The 18,441-nt window shown below is 45.4% G+C and overlaps 1 protein-coding gene across 5 annotated transcripts in view; it reads right to left on the bottom strand.

The window, feature by feature from the left end:
• Window positions 1–11,816, bottom strand: part of FN1 (fibronectin 1) — a 51,375-nt gene extending 39,559 nt beyond the window's left edge. For 4 of the 5 annotated variants that reach the window (XM_032189591.1, XM_032189590.1, XM_032189589.1 and 1 more), the window contains exons 1-10: window positions 11,619–11,816; window positions 11,263–11,391; window positions 9,656–9,793; window positions 7,718–7,849; window positions 7,442–7,579; window positions 4,854–5,012; window positions 3,648–3,848; window positions 2,998–3,177; window positions 1,338–1,514; window positions 390–542 (exon numbers count right to left, since the gene is read on the bottom strand). In XM_032189591.1, coding sequence (XP_032045482.1) covers window positions 390–542; window positions 1,338–1,514; window positions 2,998–3,177; window positions 3,648–3,848; window positions 4,854–5,012; window positions 7,442–7,579; window positions 7,718–7,849; window positions 9,656–9,793; window positions 11,263–11,391; window positions 11,619–11,775 — 1,564 coding nt within the window. In that variant the 5' untranslated portion in view covers window positions 11,776–11,816. The remainder of the gene's footprint in view (window positions 1–389; window positions 543–1,337; window positions 1,515–2,997; window positions 3,178–3,647; window positions 3,849–4,853; window positions 5,013–7,441; window positions 7,580–7,717; window positions 7,850–9,655; window positions 9,794–11,262; window positions 11,392–11,618) is intronic. The other variant, XM_032189592.1, reaches the window with a different exon arrangement.
• Window positions 11,817–18,441: the final 6,625 nt, after the last annotated feature.

Raw genomic sequence — 18,441 nt, forward strand, 5'->3', positions numbered from 1 at the left:
AATTTCACAGCAGAACAATAAAGCAGGATGGTTCTGCATTCAAACTTCAGACTAGTCTGGGGTTTTGTCTGCTCTTGAGAGGCTTCTGCTGAGCTCTCTGTAAAGTCTCAGTGGCGCTGACTGCTAAATGCAGACAAAAGGAGGTAGGGATACATATTGATCAAGCTAATCAAGGTTTGCCTCTGCTTGCTAGCCTACAAAGGCTGAAGTAGTACTTTTCCAGCATGGAAACAAGACAGGAACTTCACATAGCCCCTCTGATTCCCTTTATATTCCAAAGGAAAGCTTGGTAATGAAATCCAGGCTTGAATTGCCAGTGATGAGAAAGAAAACTAATTTCTCCCACCCTCCCAAGGCTGACGCAGTGAGATGGACATGAAGATCAGTACCTCTGAGCTGGGAGTACGCGATGCAAGTCCACTCTCCGCGGCCATTGCCTACACAGGTGCATCTCATCATGTGGCCCAGGTCGTGCTGTTTGTCCCACTGGTCCCCAACACGGTACATGACACCATCGTTGGTCGTGCAGATTTCTTCATGGGCTGGGTGAGAAGAAAGCAAGACGATACCTTACGTGGCTGAAGGTAACAAGATTCAGGCAGGGTGATGATATTTTAAGTGTAGATCACTCGTAGGGGTTCGTTCATTTTAGTTTTAAATTGAAAGCCTCTAGAATTAGTTTCTGTACAAAGTCCAAAGGATGCTGTGTGAAAGAATCTGTTCTCATTACGTCCAAGCCTTTATGAACACTGCCCCTTGAAGATCTGTGTTCACCAAGCTGGTTAAGGGCTCAGATGCTGTTAATTACAGAAGGTCTTTTGTTTAAAAACTGGTAGTTGCATTCCCTCCCACGTGTCAAAGATCAGAGAGTGCATGGATTGCAGGAATGGACCACAATATTGATTTTGACACTATTGCCATTTCCAGGGTAACACTGATTTATAAGCGTAGACATATTCCTAACCACAGATCAGGCAAGAGGAAGTGATAAGCCATTAGGGAGAAGCTTTGGCAGATGCAAGATAAAAACCTCCCTTGCTTTAAAGCAGTGTAGTCCATTGCTCCCCAGTGGGCCTACACCAGCTTGCAGCAGCTGAGAAGCTTGCAGCATAGGAGTGACAAAAATAGCGTTCTCCTGGCATTGCCTGAGTCTCCGCTAGAAGTGATTAATAGGGAAAAAAGGACAAAAAGCTTTAGAAGTTCCTTAAGGCTTTTTGGGCTGGGATGCAGCTCACTGGAAGCCATCCATAACTGTCCAGTGACAGACAGGCTTTACTTTCCAGCTCAAAGAGCCACTTACAAGTACTCCGTAATCCCTTTATGGTTCTCGGTCTTACCAGCCATTGGGCAGAAACCAAATTTCTGGTCAGCATCATAGTTCTCAGTGGTTCCACACCACTTCATGTTGTCTCTCCGTCCCTCAGAAGTACAGTCAGTGTAGTTGCGGTTGTTGTACAGGAAGGGGAAGTGGCACAGAGCACCATTGGAATTGCCACCACGAGTCTGGACCAAAACTGTGCAAGAGGGAAAAGGAAACAAACGCAAATCAAGCCTGTGCTCTCTCCTAGCACGCAGGGAACAGCTTTAAAAACAATCCCCCAGCATTTATTTTTCCATGTGTGTCCTGTATGATATTTAATTAATGCAGATCTGGAAACAAGCCTTGCACAAGGTCAGTTCCGTTTAAACATTGCTTTGGAAAGAGCTGCTTTGAGTCCCATGGACCCAACCACGGGAATTCCTGGGGAATATGGAAAACTAAAGCTCAGGGTGTTTGGGAAGTGGCTTTGCAGACCCTTTGTACCAAAGCCCAGAGAGTCAAGTAACCTCAGTTCTCAGCATATCTGTATTATCTCACTGAGGTTATTACCCAATTGTGCCCTTTGGCTTGAAGTAAAAGCTCAGACCTCAGGAAAGGGTTACAACTCAGGTATGTACAACAAGTCAAAAACTCTCTGCAGGTTGAAAGCTTCATGTTTTGCAAGCAGTAGTGGGAAGAGGGCTCTAATCTACATGAACTATTCACCTCTTGAGCAACTCTGGTTTACAAATAATGCAGAACAAGGAGCTATTTGCTGAGACTTTTTCTATATTGATATTTCTCATTCCTGACAGTATATCACAAGAAAACTCACTAAAACAAGAATGTGCATGTGCATATATACACACACACACACGCATGTGGAGAAGGGAGTGTTTTTTTTGGTTTTGCTTTTGTTGGGGTTTTTCTTTAAAAAAAAAAAAAAAAAAAAAAAGAAGTATTGTATGTGCTGCAGAGAACGGCTTGACTTATAAAAAATTAATTAGAAAGAGCAGTTAAAAAAAGCCTGTGTAGTGTAAGAAGCAGTGTTTTCATGTGGGAACATGAAAAATTCTCTCCAAGGTCAGTCTGCAGAGAAGCCTGCCTGGACACTGTTCCATGGATGTCTGATGGGCTTTCCAAGAAGCACAACCACCCAGGTAACCGTGCTGTGAAGGCAACACGGGTCATCCACTGACAAGAGGGAATGCTGCTGCATTAGTCACACACCAGCTCTTGATCACAGTGATCACAAATCACATCAAGATTACAGCTATATATGGCAACCTGGCTAGATAGTCAGGAGTGAGGCAGTAAGAGAAGACTGCACGAACCGTACTCTATGGATATCCTCTTCTTTGCAACCTAATAAGGGCATTGCTCTAGCAATTCAGCCAAGCAGAGGCAAAGTCCAAGTATGTTTTGGGCCAAAGCTCTTTCCTGACTAAGTACTCATGTTCCAAGGTCAGTTTGGAAGAGAGCGCAGGACTCAGAGGCAACACCTGTATCATCCTGAGCACTCTCCAAAAATGCCAAGAGCATAAAAATGCCCTGACTCCAGACAGCCCTCCCTCCATTCACAGAACTGTCTTGCTGTTGAGGTGTGCCTGGAGTCCCTCCAAAATGCTGGGACTGGTCAGGCAGCTAAGAGTTTTTGATGAAAGCCATGTGTATGTGAAGACCCTCTAAGAGCTCACCATTCTGCTCAGTGCAGAAGGAGTATCTCCTGTCCTGCTCGAAGTTGGAAGTGGTGCTGCACCAGAGGTGTCCATCCGTGCGGCCTTCAGTCGTACAGGAGTAGAAAGTCCTTCCATTGTAGGTGAAAGGCAGAACACAGGCTTCTCCATCAGAATTGCCACCATATGTTTGGGTCACGGCTTTAAAACAAGCAAAATCACAGCATTAGGCTCTGGCTTAAATCCTCAAATCTTACAGCTAACAGCAGTAGCCCCTCTGGGCCAAGTCACTGGCTGCTGTGAACCCACAGTGCCGGCCATGGACCCGAGCCAACACACACCAAGAGAAGACTTAGTCCCACAGCTGTGTCATTCTTTTACATTCTTTTCCAAACATATATTATTGCAGCTTGGTTTGAATAGAATTATTAATGCTGCTCCCCAGGGGCTCCATTTTCCCTCAGCAGTTATATATAACACACTGGAAATATTTCTGCCCTACAGGACTGGGATTCAAATAACCAAAACAACTACTTTTTCACCCCTTGCACCTTTCCCCAGCACCTCTTCAGCAGACATCTGCTACACCTACAAAGGGACTCCAAAATGAAACTGCAGGGCAGTCCCAAAGATCTCACAGGACTGAACAGGCACTGAACAAAGAGTCATACCTATTTCCTGGCAGCTGACTCCGTTGCCCAGGCATGTACAAAGCATTTGCTGGCTGCCCTGTGTCTTGAGCCACTGCATACCCACAGAGTACACCACTCCGTTATCAGTTATGCACTGGCCATATGGCTGAGGCTGGGGCTGTTGAGGCTGAGGCTGGTACAACGCAGTCTGTACGTTTGTGAAGCTAGGAGAGCCAGAACCTGCAGGAGAAAATGGGAGAGGTGAGACATCACGTGCAAAGCTGAAGGACAGAACGCTTCAACTAAATGCTGAGATAAAATCTTAAGCACTCCACTAGATCGAAGGCACAATACTCAGCTTCCCTAGACACATTTTAATTATTCCACTTAAAGAACTTCAAAATTAAAAGAACAACTCCATCTTCTGCTAGTGATAGCCTCTGTTTTCTAACACTGTAGAATGGCTTTAGAAAGGATTAAGACTGTCAACAGCTCTGCAAAGGAGTTGTTTAAAAACAAAAGCTTTTTTGAAAAGCATTTTTTAGTTGATAGAGATCTAGAATTGAGAATAAAAAGACCAGTGGCAAACTTATTCAGAACAGAAGTTTTACACTGCATACACCAGAAGGAAACCCAGATCCTTAAAATGGCAAGAAAAAGAATTTAGAAGCTGAAGACTGACGGACTTTGGACAGGAAATATGTTACCTATACACTAGGCAGTATTTCATACAAAATTACAAACTAATGTATACGTACTAAACAGCATTGTATGCATACTTTGCCATTTCTGTTTTTTAAAGCCCAACCATTAGTAGGTGTATTTATCTTGTCAAAGAAACCAGATGGTCTCAGTGGAGTTTAAATTAAGGGCATTTCAAGACAGTTACCCTGAGGCAAATACATCAAGTTCAAATACTAATCAAAATGCCATGTTTCCAAGACAAAGCTAGTAGATATTTCCTGTAGAAGCACAGTCCTAGATGTGATTTACTGTACTGCAATTGCACAGGCTATCACATCTGTATGTGCAAGCCCCAGTTGTGCAAGGAAACTAAGTATAATTAATCTTATCTAAACACACACAAACAAGGAGCATATCCTGAATTCTGACTTTTTTGCTGATCTTACTCTGACAAGTATTCTAAATGCCTAAATTAGGATGGTGCAATTCAGCACCAACTCCTAGCTACCCAAAATGTGCCATTCCTTGCCTCTGCTTTATGCACTAAGATGCCCCACTTACCAGTGCTAGTCGTATGCAGGGATGTGTGTCTTTCGCACTTCCATTCACCTCTGCCATTACCAGTACAGATGCACTGAAGCAGGTTTCCACGGTTATCCTTCTTGCTCCAGGTGTCTCCAATTCTGTAGGAAGTCTTGGTGTCTTGGTCATTGCACCTGTCTGTACAAGGAGCACAACTATTAGCTATTTCTGGATCGGATGGCTTCACTGTCCAATTTACAGTACTGAACCATAAATCAAATGAGCAGACAGTTTAAAGCCTTTCTTGAGAGCCAGCCTCATTTTCTGTAGCCCACTAATACAAGCTTGATCTACACTAAAACTTGTGAAGGCTGAGAGAGCACAAATCCTGATCCTAAAGTCTAATGGAAAATTCCCACTAGTTTCCAGAACTGGGATTTCACTTCACAGTGATTGTCAAAACTAGCACCATAATACTCCCGGCATGAACACTGTAAACTATGTTCAAAAAAGTTTAAAAGTTCAAGTTTAAACTTGCTTTAATGCCTTTTTTTTTTTTAAAAAAAAAAAAAAGATCTTTTTTCTCAAAGTCTTTGCACTGGAGTCATTTCATACTGTACATAGGACATAGTTTAAGTTTGGGGCTCTGCTTCAGTGGGAAGAAACTAATACCTACTTGAATGCAATATATAACTTTTTTCCAAAACAAGCATGCACGAAGCTGCCGGTAAAGTTAATATAAGCTGCTCATGTCATATGAGGAATATTAGACTTTCTAAATCTCCCTGTTGTCTTTAATAACCCACAGCCCCTGATGAATTGAGTAAATGGGTTCAAAGGACGGCATAACAAACTACTTTTGTCTGGATGCCAGATCCACATGGATTATCTAGTTCTTCTTCCATTACAACATTTTAACTTCTCATTCAAGGGCAACTTGATACAGAGGCTCAAATATAATCACAGATCAATGAACATGGATTTATGAAGAACTGTGGAAGGACATATGCATCATGTCAGACTAAAAGAGCGCTCTGGACAGAATATATGAACATGTAAAACATGTTACTAATTCACATTGGTTAAAATGACCAAAAACCTGAGTAATTTGCCAGAAGAGGGGTAAACCGGTGAAGTGCTCATAATGTAATTTGGCAAACATTACATGGAGAAAGCAACCTGTCTTATGGAAATTCAAATTCTCAAGTTAGACAACGAAAAGCTGAAATGTCTCCCCAGAAGTCAGTGATTCTAGAAAACACCATAAAAGATACATAACAGCAGGCATACTGAAGCATAATGCCACTTTTTGGGCTACAGCTATCGTTTTACATCCAGAAATTCAAATATATGTATTTGATTACCTTTGAGAAACAAAATGAAAAATGAACAGGTCATTATATTGCAATTTCCCCTATGATACAACAATTCAATCCTTAGTTATAGGGGGAAAGATACTGCCAAATCATTTTTATTAGTAATATCATCTCCTCCAAAGTTCACAAACAACACATTCTGTTTTATTCATTCCTATTTGACAGTTAATGATTTTTCCCTATGTGTTCTAACAGACTTGAGATTGTGAAAACTGGTTTCATTTTTATAGCTTATTTCTTGACCAAGTGTCTCCAGATCTTCAGTTTTAATCCCAACCTCCTTACTGTTTTAGTTCTTTACAGGTCTGTTGTTTCTATCAGCAGATAGCTATTATCTGTGTGCCCCAAGGCAACTGAATATGAGGCAATTTAAAGGCTACAGAAGAGTTCCAAAAAACTTGCGTAATAAAGGTGTAAGGTACAAAGTTAAATTTTCTTGAGGCAACTGGTATAAATCAAGAGCTCCACAACGGAGCCTGTTCCTAGCAAAATTAAAAGAGATGGTAAATAAACAAGCAAGAGTTTGGATTTTAAAAGCCCTGTTTGCTTTGTGAGTACTAATGCAACAGAGTATTTGCAGTAATGTGCTTCAACTATACAAAAAAAAAAAAAAAAAAAAAAAAAAGAGAAGTCACTTGCCCTGGTGAAGCACTGAAGACAAAATGGTAGAGGAAAAAAAGCTAACAAGTGAGATGGGACAGCAGACAACATAAACTCTCTTCAAGCACATTGCATGTATACACACCCAAAACAACTTTAAAGGCAAAAGCATTTACATTTTCAACTGGTAAATTCTACTGTTGGATTGGGTAACTGTTTCTCTTCAAAAGTCACTTTATTTTCCCTCAAAAGCCTACTTAAACCTCAAGAATGGAGTTATTAGACCAAACTCCACCATTTTGCTGAGCAAGAAATTCCCCTGACTTCCTTGGGGAAAACATGCCTGTGACTCAACAGGTCTGCATATTTCCTGAAGCTTTTCTCTAAAGCAGATTAAAAACCAAAATAATCCAGCAGCTTTGTCATTAGCGCAGACCACCAACTCTCTGACCCGCCCTCAGGCTGAAAATGGCGGATGTCACCTCAGAGGGCTTTGTTTTCCACACCTCCTCAGGAGATAACTCTTGCCATCCTTCTAAAACTACTTCTGACAGCAAGAAAAGACCGACCTTTTCTTTTTGAGGCAGGAATTTGAAAGATATATTAAAATAAGGAAAGTGGATAAGGCAGCGGGTGCCTGCCAGCACTTACTTCTGGAGGTGCAGGTGATGCGGCCGCTGCCCTCCCCAAGGCAGGTGCAGTCCACCATCATCCACCCTTGGTAGGGCTTCTCCCAGGTCTCGCCCACCACGTAGGATGTCCCGGCCGTGTTGTCGTAGCATCGTTCAGCTGAGGGAGGGAAAAAGGTGAGTGTTTGCTTTGCCCTAGGGCGTCCCATATGGGGATGGGGACACCCTAGGCCAGGAAGACGAGGAGAAAGGAGGCTGAGCCCCAGCTCAGCTGAGGGAAGATGGAGCCACCACCTACCCACGGGCTTGCAGGTCCACTCGCCCTTGCCGTTGCCCAGGCACACGCACTCCAGCATGTAGCCACCCGTCTCATGGGGGCGACGCCAGGTATCGCCGATCTTGTAGGACTGGCCGCCCTCATGGCAGCGATCTGCAGGCAGGAGAGAGGCAGAGCTGAGGTGAGGAGCCCTGCAGCAACCAGTACCGACACAGGACAGCGTTGTGGGGACACAGTAAGGGCCACCCGGGTGGGAGAGAGGGGTAAAAATGGTCAGTCATGGTGGAGGTGAGGGGAAGTGAGGAAAAGGAGGGCAGACCATGGCCACTTCCTTCAGGTTGCAAAATGGCGCCCACCATTTTCCTCTGAGGCCCGCCATCTTCCCTTGGTGCTTGACAGGTATTTTCTTTATCATGCCCTGTCCTCAGCCACACCCTGACAGGTTTCAAGCCACAGTTGAGACCTGCTGCTGAAAGGGGAACACCAGGGTGTGAGGAGATGCTGTTCTGCCCTCAGACTGGGGCCTGGTGAGGCAGGAGGGGGCTGCCGCCATCTTGTGCCAAAGGGGCACCACACAGGCCTTTGGGCGGCTGTCCCTACACAGCATGAGGGATGTGGCAGTGAGGCCAATATACGGGGAGGGGAAAAAAAAAAAGGTAAGTTTTTTTTGGGGACATCTTTATCGGGTTTAGAAATCCTGTCCAGAAAGGCTGATTCCCAGCCCAACAGAGCCACACAGGCCTGAGGTGCTCTGGGCCCACTGCTCAGCCCAAGCTCACGGAGGGAAATGTGGTGAACAGCACTTTGCTGACAAGATCTTCTTCCAAGGAAAGGAGGAGAAACACGTCTGGTCATTTATTAGAAGCTGATGAAACGTTTCATTGGCTCATTTATGAAAGCTGGGAATCTAAGAGTTATAAAGATTGATTCAAAGCCAGTTGCAGTCAATGAGACTCTCCAGTGAGCTCTAAACCAGGCTGATGATGAGGAAATGAGACTGCTCTTATGTTTGCAATTTCCTTACTGACTCTTTCTTTTCTTACAAGACTCATCATCCCTGCCCAATAAAATGCCATTAAATTCAGAAGGGCTTCAGCTCTACTTGTTATAGTCGATGCATTTCTTTCCATGCTATAACGATGGCTGGCTTCTGAGTCCTCTGTGGCAATGCTATTGGGCTCAGCACTGTTTGTCTTAAACAAGAAACTGCATACTTATAAGAACAAGACTTTTTTCCAAAGGTGCCTGAGGGACTTGGAAATCTCAGTCTAGAAGTCCCGAGGCACAGCAATCTTCATCTGCACTCAAAGAAAGTCTAATTATGAACTGAAGGGAAATTGTGAACAATTCAGTGACTCAGTAGTGAAAGGGTTTCCAGACAGAGAGTCAGATGTTAAAAGGGAAAGCTGGGCAGCAAGGATTAAGAAGTATGGGACAGATTGGTAAGAAATTGCAGAAACATATAGAGCTGGCCCAATGGATATCAAATTCTTGTTCCCTTGGGTACTAGTGTTGGCATAACATTTTTAGAGGCCAGAGGCACTGGCTCTTGAGCGGTAAATATTCAGAGTAGTTCTATGAATGCTGACAATGTAATTTTGACCAACTAGCTGCAGATTAGACACTAACTCTTTTTCCAGTAAAAAAAAACTTTCATAAGTGTCTGTGAACATGTAACGCATTCCTGTGTATATTAAATGTACTGACCTCGATGGTTGTACATTAACAGTCATTCTGGCCTATGTTTTTATACGTAAGACTTTACCTCTTAAATAAGAGTAATTTGGTTGTGCAAGTGCATGTACACGGGGTAAGGACTTTCAATTACAATATTTTAATGGGCTTTGGATGAAAGCCCCCTAAATCTAGCTGGTGGGCACTGGAAGAATTGTGCAAGTTGCTCTGGAAAATCTGACACCACGGAACAATAGCTCTAGTAACGCGCTCTCAGTTACGTACTGGCAATGGTGCAGCTGATTCTCCCGCGGCCAGCTCCAATGCAAGTACAGTCCCAGATCATGGAGTCCTTGGGGCGCTCATACGTCTCCCCTACTCGGTAAGTGGATCCAGTGTATTTGTCAAAGCAAGTCTCTTCAGCTACGAGGGGAGAAAAATGAACTTTGTGAAACCACACCAGTAACAGATACAGAGGAACATGTTCTTGTTGTCATCTCCTCCCACAGATGCTCTTTTTTTTTTTTGCCTGGGGGAAACATGGATTGATCTCTTCCTTCTAAGGGTGGAAGATTAGAGATGAAGTCAGGTGAAATTCACCCCCTCAGGGTCCCCATGCAGCTAAACAACCACAGCTTCCCTCCCACAGTGAGCCAGGAGCTGAGCATGGCCCGTGGACAGGCATGTCCTGAAAGGATCAATCCCAGCTGTTTGAAGTGCAACACTACAGAAGATGGGGGGAACAAACATCCCCCAGAAGCTGTGGGTTTTGTCATGCTAATCCTCCTCATTGTGCCCTGGCAAGCGCTTAAGTATATTAATCCCAATTTCTGCATCAATCCTACTGCAGTCAACAGGGTCGCTTGTGAGTTGTTCACACTTGCATGTGCGTAAGTGATTCCAGAATGGTTGTGTCAGTGCTGCCATCAGGCTTGAGATCTGCAACAGAACAACTTTCTTGCCCTCACCACTGGGGAGATGAAGTTAACTGTGCCATACAGGAAACCTGCGATTGGACTTTGAAAGTGTAAAATTTGGGAATCCCTGGAGGGGAAAGAAATGTAGATTAAACCCCCCTCTTTATGGAGGAGCAAGGGAACTGTGTACTCCTTCAAATACTTGAGCAGTATTTTACTCAAGCCTTGCCAAACAGATCCCTGGGATGCTCCTATCTGTCTTACATTAATGTTATCAGCCAGGAACCAGTTTTTCCTCTTGTATCTCTAGAGCAACATAAAGGAATTATAGCGAACCAGTGGCTTCAGACCAATAAAGATAAAAGCGTGCATCTGATTATCTGAGCTACACTGCATCTCAGAGACACACATCTTCCTGCAGACGTTGCATTTAAAGCTTTTTTTCCTGTTACCTAAACTTTTCCTGCAGGAGACTAAACAATCTCATTTTACACTCAATTACAGCGAGCTCGCAGCACGGCTGGGGAGCTGTGGAAAGTTGTAAGTTGAAATATTTTTAAACAAGCTGACGACACTGCAGAGCTATGAAAAGTTGGGGTGAAGCAATCAAACTGTACAGAGCCAGAGCTGCAAAGTGACTCCAGATTTGAACTTCCCCGTGCGAGCCGAGGAGTCAGCTCAGTTCGTTATAAAGAGGCTGGCTCCAAAGTTAAGGTTTAGATCCAGTCCTCCCGGGAGAGGAGTGATGTTTGGCTCAGCATTCTGGTGGCAGGCCCATCTCTAATGAAAAGCATTGCTGAAAAGCCCAAGCCAGATCTTCAGTGTAAACGAGCGTAGATCCGTTTCTGACCCTAAGTACCAAACTTCGGCTGAAACCCCGCTCTGCCAGCTGTAACCCCGTGCAGCACCCAGTTTACTCAGCTTTGAGAGCCCTTTGGGGGTCTTGGTGCCAAAAAAAAAACCCCACCAACTTACGTTCGGGCTTGCTTTCGCAGTTAAACCCTCTGCTCCCGCCGTAGCAGGTACAGACCAGCGTGTTCCCCAGGTAGATGCGCTCCCACTGCTGGTTTATCTGATAGTACCTCCCATTGTCAAAGCAGGTCTCTGGGGAGAGAAGAAAGAAGTTTCCCATCAGCGAGACCCCAAAACACGGCCCCGGGCAGGCGAGAGGAGAGAAGAAAGAAGTTTCCCATCGCCGAGACCTCCACCCCGGAGACCCCCAGCCGCGGAGGGAAGGCGACCACCGGTGAGAAGCCCCCCGGGGACCACCCCCCGAGGGCAAAACCTGCTGCTAGCCACCCAGCCCTGCCCGCTAGCCCTTCGGTACTCACGCTTGCCCTGCGCTGGATTGGCTTGGGCTTGGGGCACGGCGGGGGTCTGCGCCTGCCTCCGGCTCTTCCCTCCCCGCCGCTGCCCTGCGCCCCCTCCCGCTGCCACCCCCAGGCAGAGGGCGAGCAGCGCCAGCCGCCACCCGTTTCGGCACAGCATCCTCCGGGCACGGCTCGGCACGGCTCGGCAACAGGGGCTGCTCGCAGGCAGCCCGGCGGATGGGGCAGCGGCACCGCCCGGGCGTTATATAGTGCTGAAGGCACGCCGCGCACGGAGCCCATTGGACTCGGAGCAGCCGGGGGCCGGCCGGGGGTTGCTGCCACCGCCCTACACAGCAGAGCTCAGCCCACCCGGCAGCCCTAAAGCAGCCCCGAAAGGACTGGGGTTCGGCCGGCTGGGGGCTGCCTGCCCCGAGGAGGGGTGTGGGGACGAGAGGAGAGAGGGTTGGGAGGCGGTCGTGGCGCTTTGTGGGGCTTTCGGTGGGGTTTTGCGAAACGGCTTAGCAAAATGGCTCTTTTTTCTTCTTTTCTTTTCAGAGGGGAAAACTTTTCTTTCTTTAGAGCGACGCTGTAAGCTGATACGCCTCGGTTCAGGAGGAATAATGTTCTGCACAGGGGGAGAAGGTGAGGCGGAACGCGTGCGTGCAGGTTGGAAACAGGAAACCCCGAGTGGAGTTTTGTCTGCTGCTATTGGCTCCAGGTTAAAAGTTTTCACACCCCCCCCTTTGGAAAAAAAATGGTGCCACTACTTTCCAGTCAAAATAAGTTTAAGAGCCACTTTCTCTGACGTTTTTTCTTGCTCTCCAAAATCAATTCTGAGAACAAAAGAAAAGTGAAAAACTGTTAGGCTTTGTACCCCCTTTACATATACGGGATCTTCAGTGTGATGTTCTAATTGAACCAGGCTGTGCACAAATGTTACCTTTCACTTTTGCCATCTCTGCTGCTTGGGGGGTTCTCTTTTCCCCCTCGTTGAAGGAAAGCTGCAAGGCAGAGAGCACGCATTTTAGGTGGCCCCAAAGCACGAAGCTGCTCGTGAGGAAAGCATCGCGCGCTCCCTGCTCTGGTACAGCAGCTGGACCAGCCCTCGAGCTCAGATCATACAGGAAGGTTGCATTGCTAACCATTTTCATGATGACTTCACATGCATACTCCATCTTTGCAAAGGGGTTGTTGATCTAATAGTCTGCTCTGGCTCCTGATTTATTAAAAGAACTCTTCTGACAAACGTGGGCACAAAGTAGCCTACGGTGTTTCCAGGAATCTTAAGCTGAACACCTACAGGTCTCCTTGAGGGTTCTTCAGTGAGTTGGGCACCAAGCTCTGGTTGCACGTAGGGCAAACTGGTTGTATTACCTCAGCGAAATGCAGGCAGTAACATCCAGCTTGGGATGGAGACTGTTTTTCTAGGCAGTGCACAGGTCCAGCATGTGCATTGCCCCAGGAAAGCAAACAGTTGTGCTGTCAGGTGCGTGTTTTCAAAGAAATTTCTGTTCCGTCCTATGAGGAACTTCCACAGACCCATTAGCATGAGCTTCCCTGCTGAAAGCTTACTGGAAATTGAAACCTGACCTGGCAATTGAGGTGAGCTGTGGTGAGCTAATTCCCATCTTCCCAAATTTTTATTTTTAAATACACTGCACTGCGTTCTTATTGAGTTACCAGAGACACATTATCCCTCAAAATAATCACACGACTAAAGTCGACATAGAGCTTTTGAAGCGGGGCACATCATTGTAATGAGAACCTGCTTTCAAACGGCTTTCCTGCTTTTTTGAGACCTCAGTTATGAAGTGTTGGCCTGAAATGCCAGCTGAAAACAGCTCTGGAGTTCTCTGATAAAACCAAGCTGAAAAGAGCGTTGTGAGAAGGTGATGCTCTGAGGTTGTTTATAGTTGGGTTGTACTTTACCTAATCTACTCCAAAGGAATCATTACTAAGTGGAAATCAGTGGAAAAGAAGAGGTTTCATTCCAGGAAACACGTATGTGCAACGGGAAGGTAATTTTAGGTCCTTTTTCCAAGTACTGTACGTAGGTCTTGGTCAATTTTTCAGCTTCTGTTGTGCAGGATGAAGCATAGAGCTTCTTCTGGGCGGTGCTTGCTTCTCCATGTGCTTCCAATGAGCACATGAACACATCCCGCTGCTGTGAGCTGCTAATTAAGCACAATTGACATGGAAAAGGAAAGGGTAATGAGGAATCTTCAAGTACAAGAGGATTATGGCAAATAAAAATCACTAGGGGAAAATTTAGAACATAGGAGCTAAGTACAGGTAATCCGTAATGAGCTGGCTATGGTGGAACAAACACGTAGAAGCAACAGCCTTCACTGTGGAGCAAGACCCCATTGATCCTGAGTGCTTCAGGGGTTTTACAACCTCTGTAGGTCTGGGTGCATTGAACCTACCAGCTCTCTGCAAGCGTAAGAGCAGGGTTGCTGCTCCCAACACTAAGGCTTCTAGATCCCTTTCCAGTGTGCTTCTTTTAGTGACCCAATTTCCAGCCTGCTGCTTTTAGCAACTGTTTTAAAATGGCATTTAAAAGCTGCACATCCTGGATATACTCCACGTGAAGGCTAAATGATCGATGGTTGACCTCCTTTATGTCTTTTGTCATTCTGCATTGCACCTGAGTCTTCAAGGACAACGTGAGTATTTACACAGAAACAAAAATGGCATTCAGTCTGAAGCCTGAATGGAAATACAGTGTTAACAAGCGTGTGACTGTGTCTAATGCTTACCACAGCACTAGTTACACAAAGAGAGAGACAAATGTAAGAATCTTGTTTAAGAAAACATTACTGGAAGCATATAAAACAAAATTATAATTTTCAGTGATTCTCAAATTAGTTTCTTGCATAGCCATCATTTATTAGCAGACAGAAATAATCTAAGGAGTCGTATTTCAACAGAATTTGAAACAGGCTGGTTTCACTTCTAAAGGAATCTATGACATTAATTATGACACAAGCATGCAGTAATTATTATATTGCATGCTGCTAGACTTTCTGAGATGTCTGTAAGCTATTTCAGGAAATGGATGTGACTCCTTTGTCTGTCCTTCTCTTAGTTCATCCCTTGAGCTAACAGGAATGAAAGAAAGATTCACCTGAAGTCTTTCTTAGGATGAGATCACTTTGAATTTATAGCACCTTTCCATGCTTCTGCATCCCAATAAGGATTAAGGACATCCTAAACCTCAGCTTTAGCCATGGGGATTCTGATTCATGGTTTTGCTCTTCTTTTTTTTTTACTGAAATCCTAACTTTTTCACTCTTGGTAGGAAAGGCACGTGGCCTTATAAGGTTCTCCTGACTTCTCTTGCTCCATCACACGGCTCTGCAGATAAGCCTCTCCACTGGGCTGATTTGATTTCCTCTGCTGCACACACTGGTTGGGGACTGCAGATATGACTGGGAGCACGGTCGGGCCCTGTAGCTATTCTCCTGTGAGTTCTGACAGCACAGAGGGAAAGTGAATCATTATGGAAAGCACCAAGCCAGGTCACTTGTTATTTTTTTAGCAACCTTAGAAGGATGGCCACACGGGCTTAATTATCTCCTTCTAAAATTATCACTCATAAGAACAAGAATCGTAAAGACAATAGGTCAGGATTCCTTTCCTTCACATGGGGAGACCATTAAACGCTTCCTGCAGTTCCCAAATATTTTGCAAGAACTCCTGTTGCGAGCTGAAAATTTCTGAATCATCAGAATTTCGAGTCTGTGGTTTTCGTTAGGTCAGAGCAAAATTCATTTCAAGGCTTGCTGGGGCTCTGCCGCACAGTGCTTCATTCACTCCTGAGCGCAGCAGTCCGGAGTGTCTCATCCAGGAATCTGGAACATCACTCCTTAAATGAAATCCAGTCCTTCTGCTGCTTCACTGCAGCTTCGGTGGAATGTAACTTTATGCCGGCTCTTGGTGCAGGAATGAATCGCATCGTGCATAAATGGTCCCTAACAGGGCATTAATTACAACTTGGCACTCCTGATGGAAATTCCCTGCTCCTCTCCCTTCTCCCCAGTCTTTCATAACTAAATGTTCGGTGTCATCAAACCCAGAAAACACATTTCCTTTCTGTAGCTGTCTGTGGACCGGCAGGCAAGGAGCAAGTGACAGACCCCCATCCACAGGACCAGCTTTTGGAAGAGCAATACTAGCTTAAAAGACCTGACAGCCTGTTTGTTGCATTTTGAGATGTTAGGTAGAGATTTTCACAGGTACCCAAATCTTGCTGAGCCCGGGGGTGACAGGTCACCCATCGAGAGCCCGAAACACCCTTCGCAGTTACCTGGGGAGAATTTCAATGCCATGTGTTGTGTGCAAACCTGTACAAGTTAGGCATGGCTGAAGGAAGGAAAAAAGTTATGCCAGCTGGAAAAGCACAGTTTCTTATGGCTGTTATTGTCTTTCTAATTTCTGTATTTTGGCCCAAATCCCGCTTGGTGCTGGTGATGAGGGAAGGCTCCTAATTCCAGTGACTGCTTTTATTTCATCGTTACAGAATTCTAACAACAATTTGACTTTGGAATAACAGAGGGGTTTTGTTCTTTTAATGGAAGGACAATGTTGTTAGTATAACTCATCTCCCTTGAAGCCCAGCAACTGAACTGAAGCCCTCCCTTTTTCTGCAGCAGCCTTGAAATATTAAAGCGAAGTTAATAACGCTGATATCACCACCCGCAGCATGAGGTGAACTTGGCCGCAACCCCTGGTGTTTGAGTGCAACTGCTTTTATTCTCTCTCAGCAAATATGGCAAATCACACCAATGCTTGTTTGGTTTTAGGCAGGCCTGGTCAAAATCCAGAAATAAATGCTAGCGCTGGGTTGAGCTTGGCTTGCTGCGAGGAAGTTGAATACACTGAGCAAGCAAACAGCTATTTATTATGATGATTATGGGGGAGTGCGTAACGGGTTGAAATTGAGAGTCACAAAGGGCTGAACTGAGCCAGGAGCATCCAGAAAGAAACTATTTTGGCTCCGAGCTGCAGTATGTCCCCTGTTTCCTTCTTACCCCTTCCACCCAGCCTTACATGGAGCCAAGGAGTGTGGATAGTTCTTTGCTGCCAATTTTGAAAGTTTTTTTTATTTCTTCTTTTACTGTTGGTAACCTGATTTCTTGGCTGCAGTCTGAGATGAGAGAAGCTCTCACTTTCACTTGTTTTTCAGCCCTGCCCAGAGGTTCTCGTTGGCTGCCTTTTATACTTTCCAGCTTCTGAGGAGGAACTTGGGTCTTCTGCCTGCCTCTGTTATCGTTTTCTTTTCCCTGTTCTTCCACCCTCTCCCATCTGCTAGCCCAGGTCTCCTGGCCAGCCAGATGCTCCTTGGTTCTGATGTATTTGTTTGAATTTGGTTGTTTCTGTGGCCTAGCAATAGTGGCACTTCTCCTGTGGGCCTTCCCAGCTATTTCTCTTTTGTGGGTGGGAATCCAGCCCAGAGAGGCCCAGAATAAGGCATAAAGGCTGCTCCTGACTTATTCAAACCCTTCTTGGAAGACGAAGCTGCATGTGTTTTGCTTCTAGCATGAAATGTTAGTGAAGCAGGGCTGGAGTTTCATTCAGTGTCTATCACTTACATTCGCTTGCTGTGGATGGGTGTCTGGCCGCCTTCAGGTCAGTGCAAGGAATTCAGAAATCACTCAGAGCCAAGGAGTTTGCAACACGTGTGTCATTCAGTAAAAACTGCATCATTCAGTATCCTACCTACGGCCTTACACAGCATAGGTCTGAAGTCGAGACCTCCTACAGGTGTGGTTCTTGTCTAGGGAGCTTTGTGAGTGAAGAATTTTGGTCCTATTGTAGAAAGGCATTGAGAAGGGATTTCTCCTGCCAAGTCACTTCCATGGGAAGTCTCTAGCTGTGGAGTCAGGCTGAGAAATGCAGCTCTGTCAGTCCTACAGCTCACTGCCTGGCTGATCCTGGTGCGGCTCCATGATAAAATTTAGGTGCTCTTTGGTAGTTGCTTTTTCAACTATTGATTTTCTTGCCTACAAAGTTAAATGAGCATCCCAAAGACTGTTCCTGGCCAATTTATTTTAACTTCTTGCTCGTTAACCTGCTGTGTGTCGTGGTTTAACCCGGCTGGCAGCTAAACACCACGCAGCCGTTCGCTCACCCTCCCCCCTCCCTCTCTGGGACGGGGGAGAGAAATGGAAAGTGAAGCCCGTGAGTTGAGATAAAGACAGTTTAATAAGACAGGACAGGAAAATAATAATAACAAAATAATAATAACAATAATAACAATAATGTTACAATGGTGATAATAAGAAAGTAATAATAATATGTACAAACAAGTGATGCACAATGCAATTGCTCACCACCCGCTGACCGATGCCCAGCTTAACCCCGAGCAGTCCGGCCCCCTCCCCCCGGCTAGCCACCCCTATATATTGTTTAGCATGACGTCAGATGGTATGGAATACCCCTTTGGCTAGTTTGGGTCACCTGTCCTGGGTCTGTCCCCTCCCAGCTCTTACTGCACCCCCAGCCTGCCTGTTGGCAGGACAGAGCAAAGGCTGAGATGTCCTTGGCTTGGTATAAGCACTGCTCTGCAACAATTAAAACATCGGGGTGTTATCAGCACTCTTCTCATCCTAAGCCAAAACACAGCATTCCACCAGCTACTAGGAAGAAAATTAATTCTGTTCTAACTGAAACCAGGACACTGTGTTAGAGGCATACTGACCTTTGAGCTTAGCCTATCTTGCCTCTAAGGCTCTGCAAACAACCGGTCTCCAAGCCAAGTTACTTCTCTGGCTGTCTTGAATGTACACAGTATCATACATGTATGGTACCGAACCCGGTTTGTTTCAGTATTTTATCTGGC

The sequence above is a fragment of the Aythya fuligula genome, chromosome 6, assembly GCF_009819795.1.
Source record: "Aythya fuligula isolate bAytFul2 chromosome 6, bAytFul2.pri, whole genome shotgun sequence".
NCBI lineage: Eukaryota > Metazoa > Chordata > Aves > Anseriformes > Anatidae > Aythya > Aythya fuligula.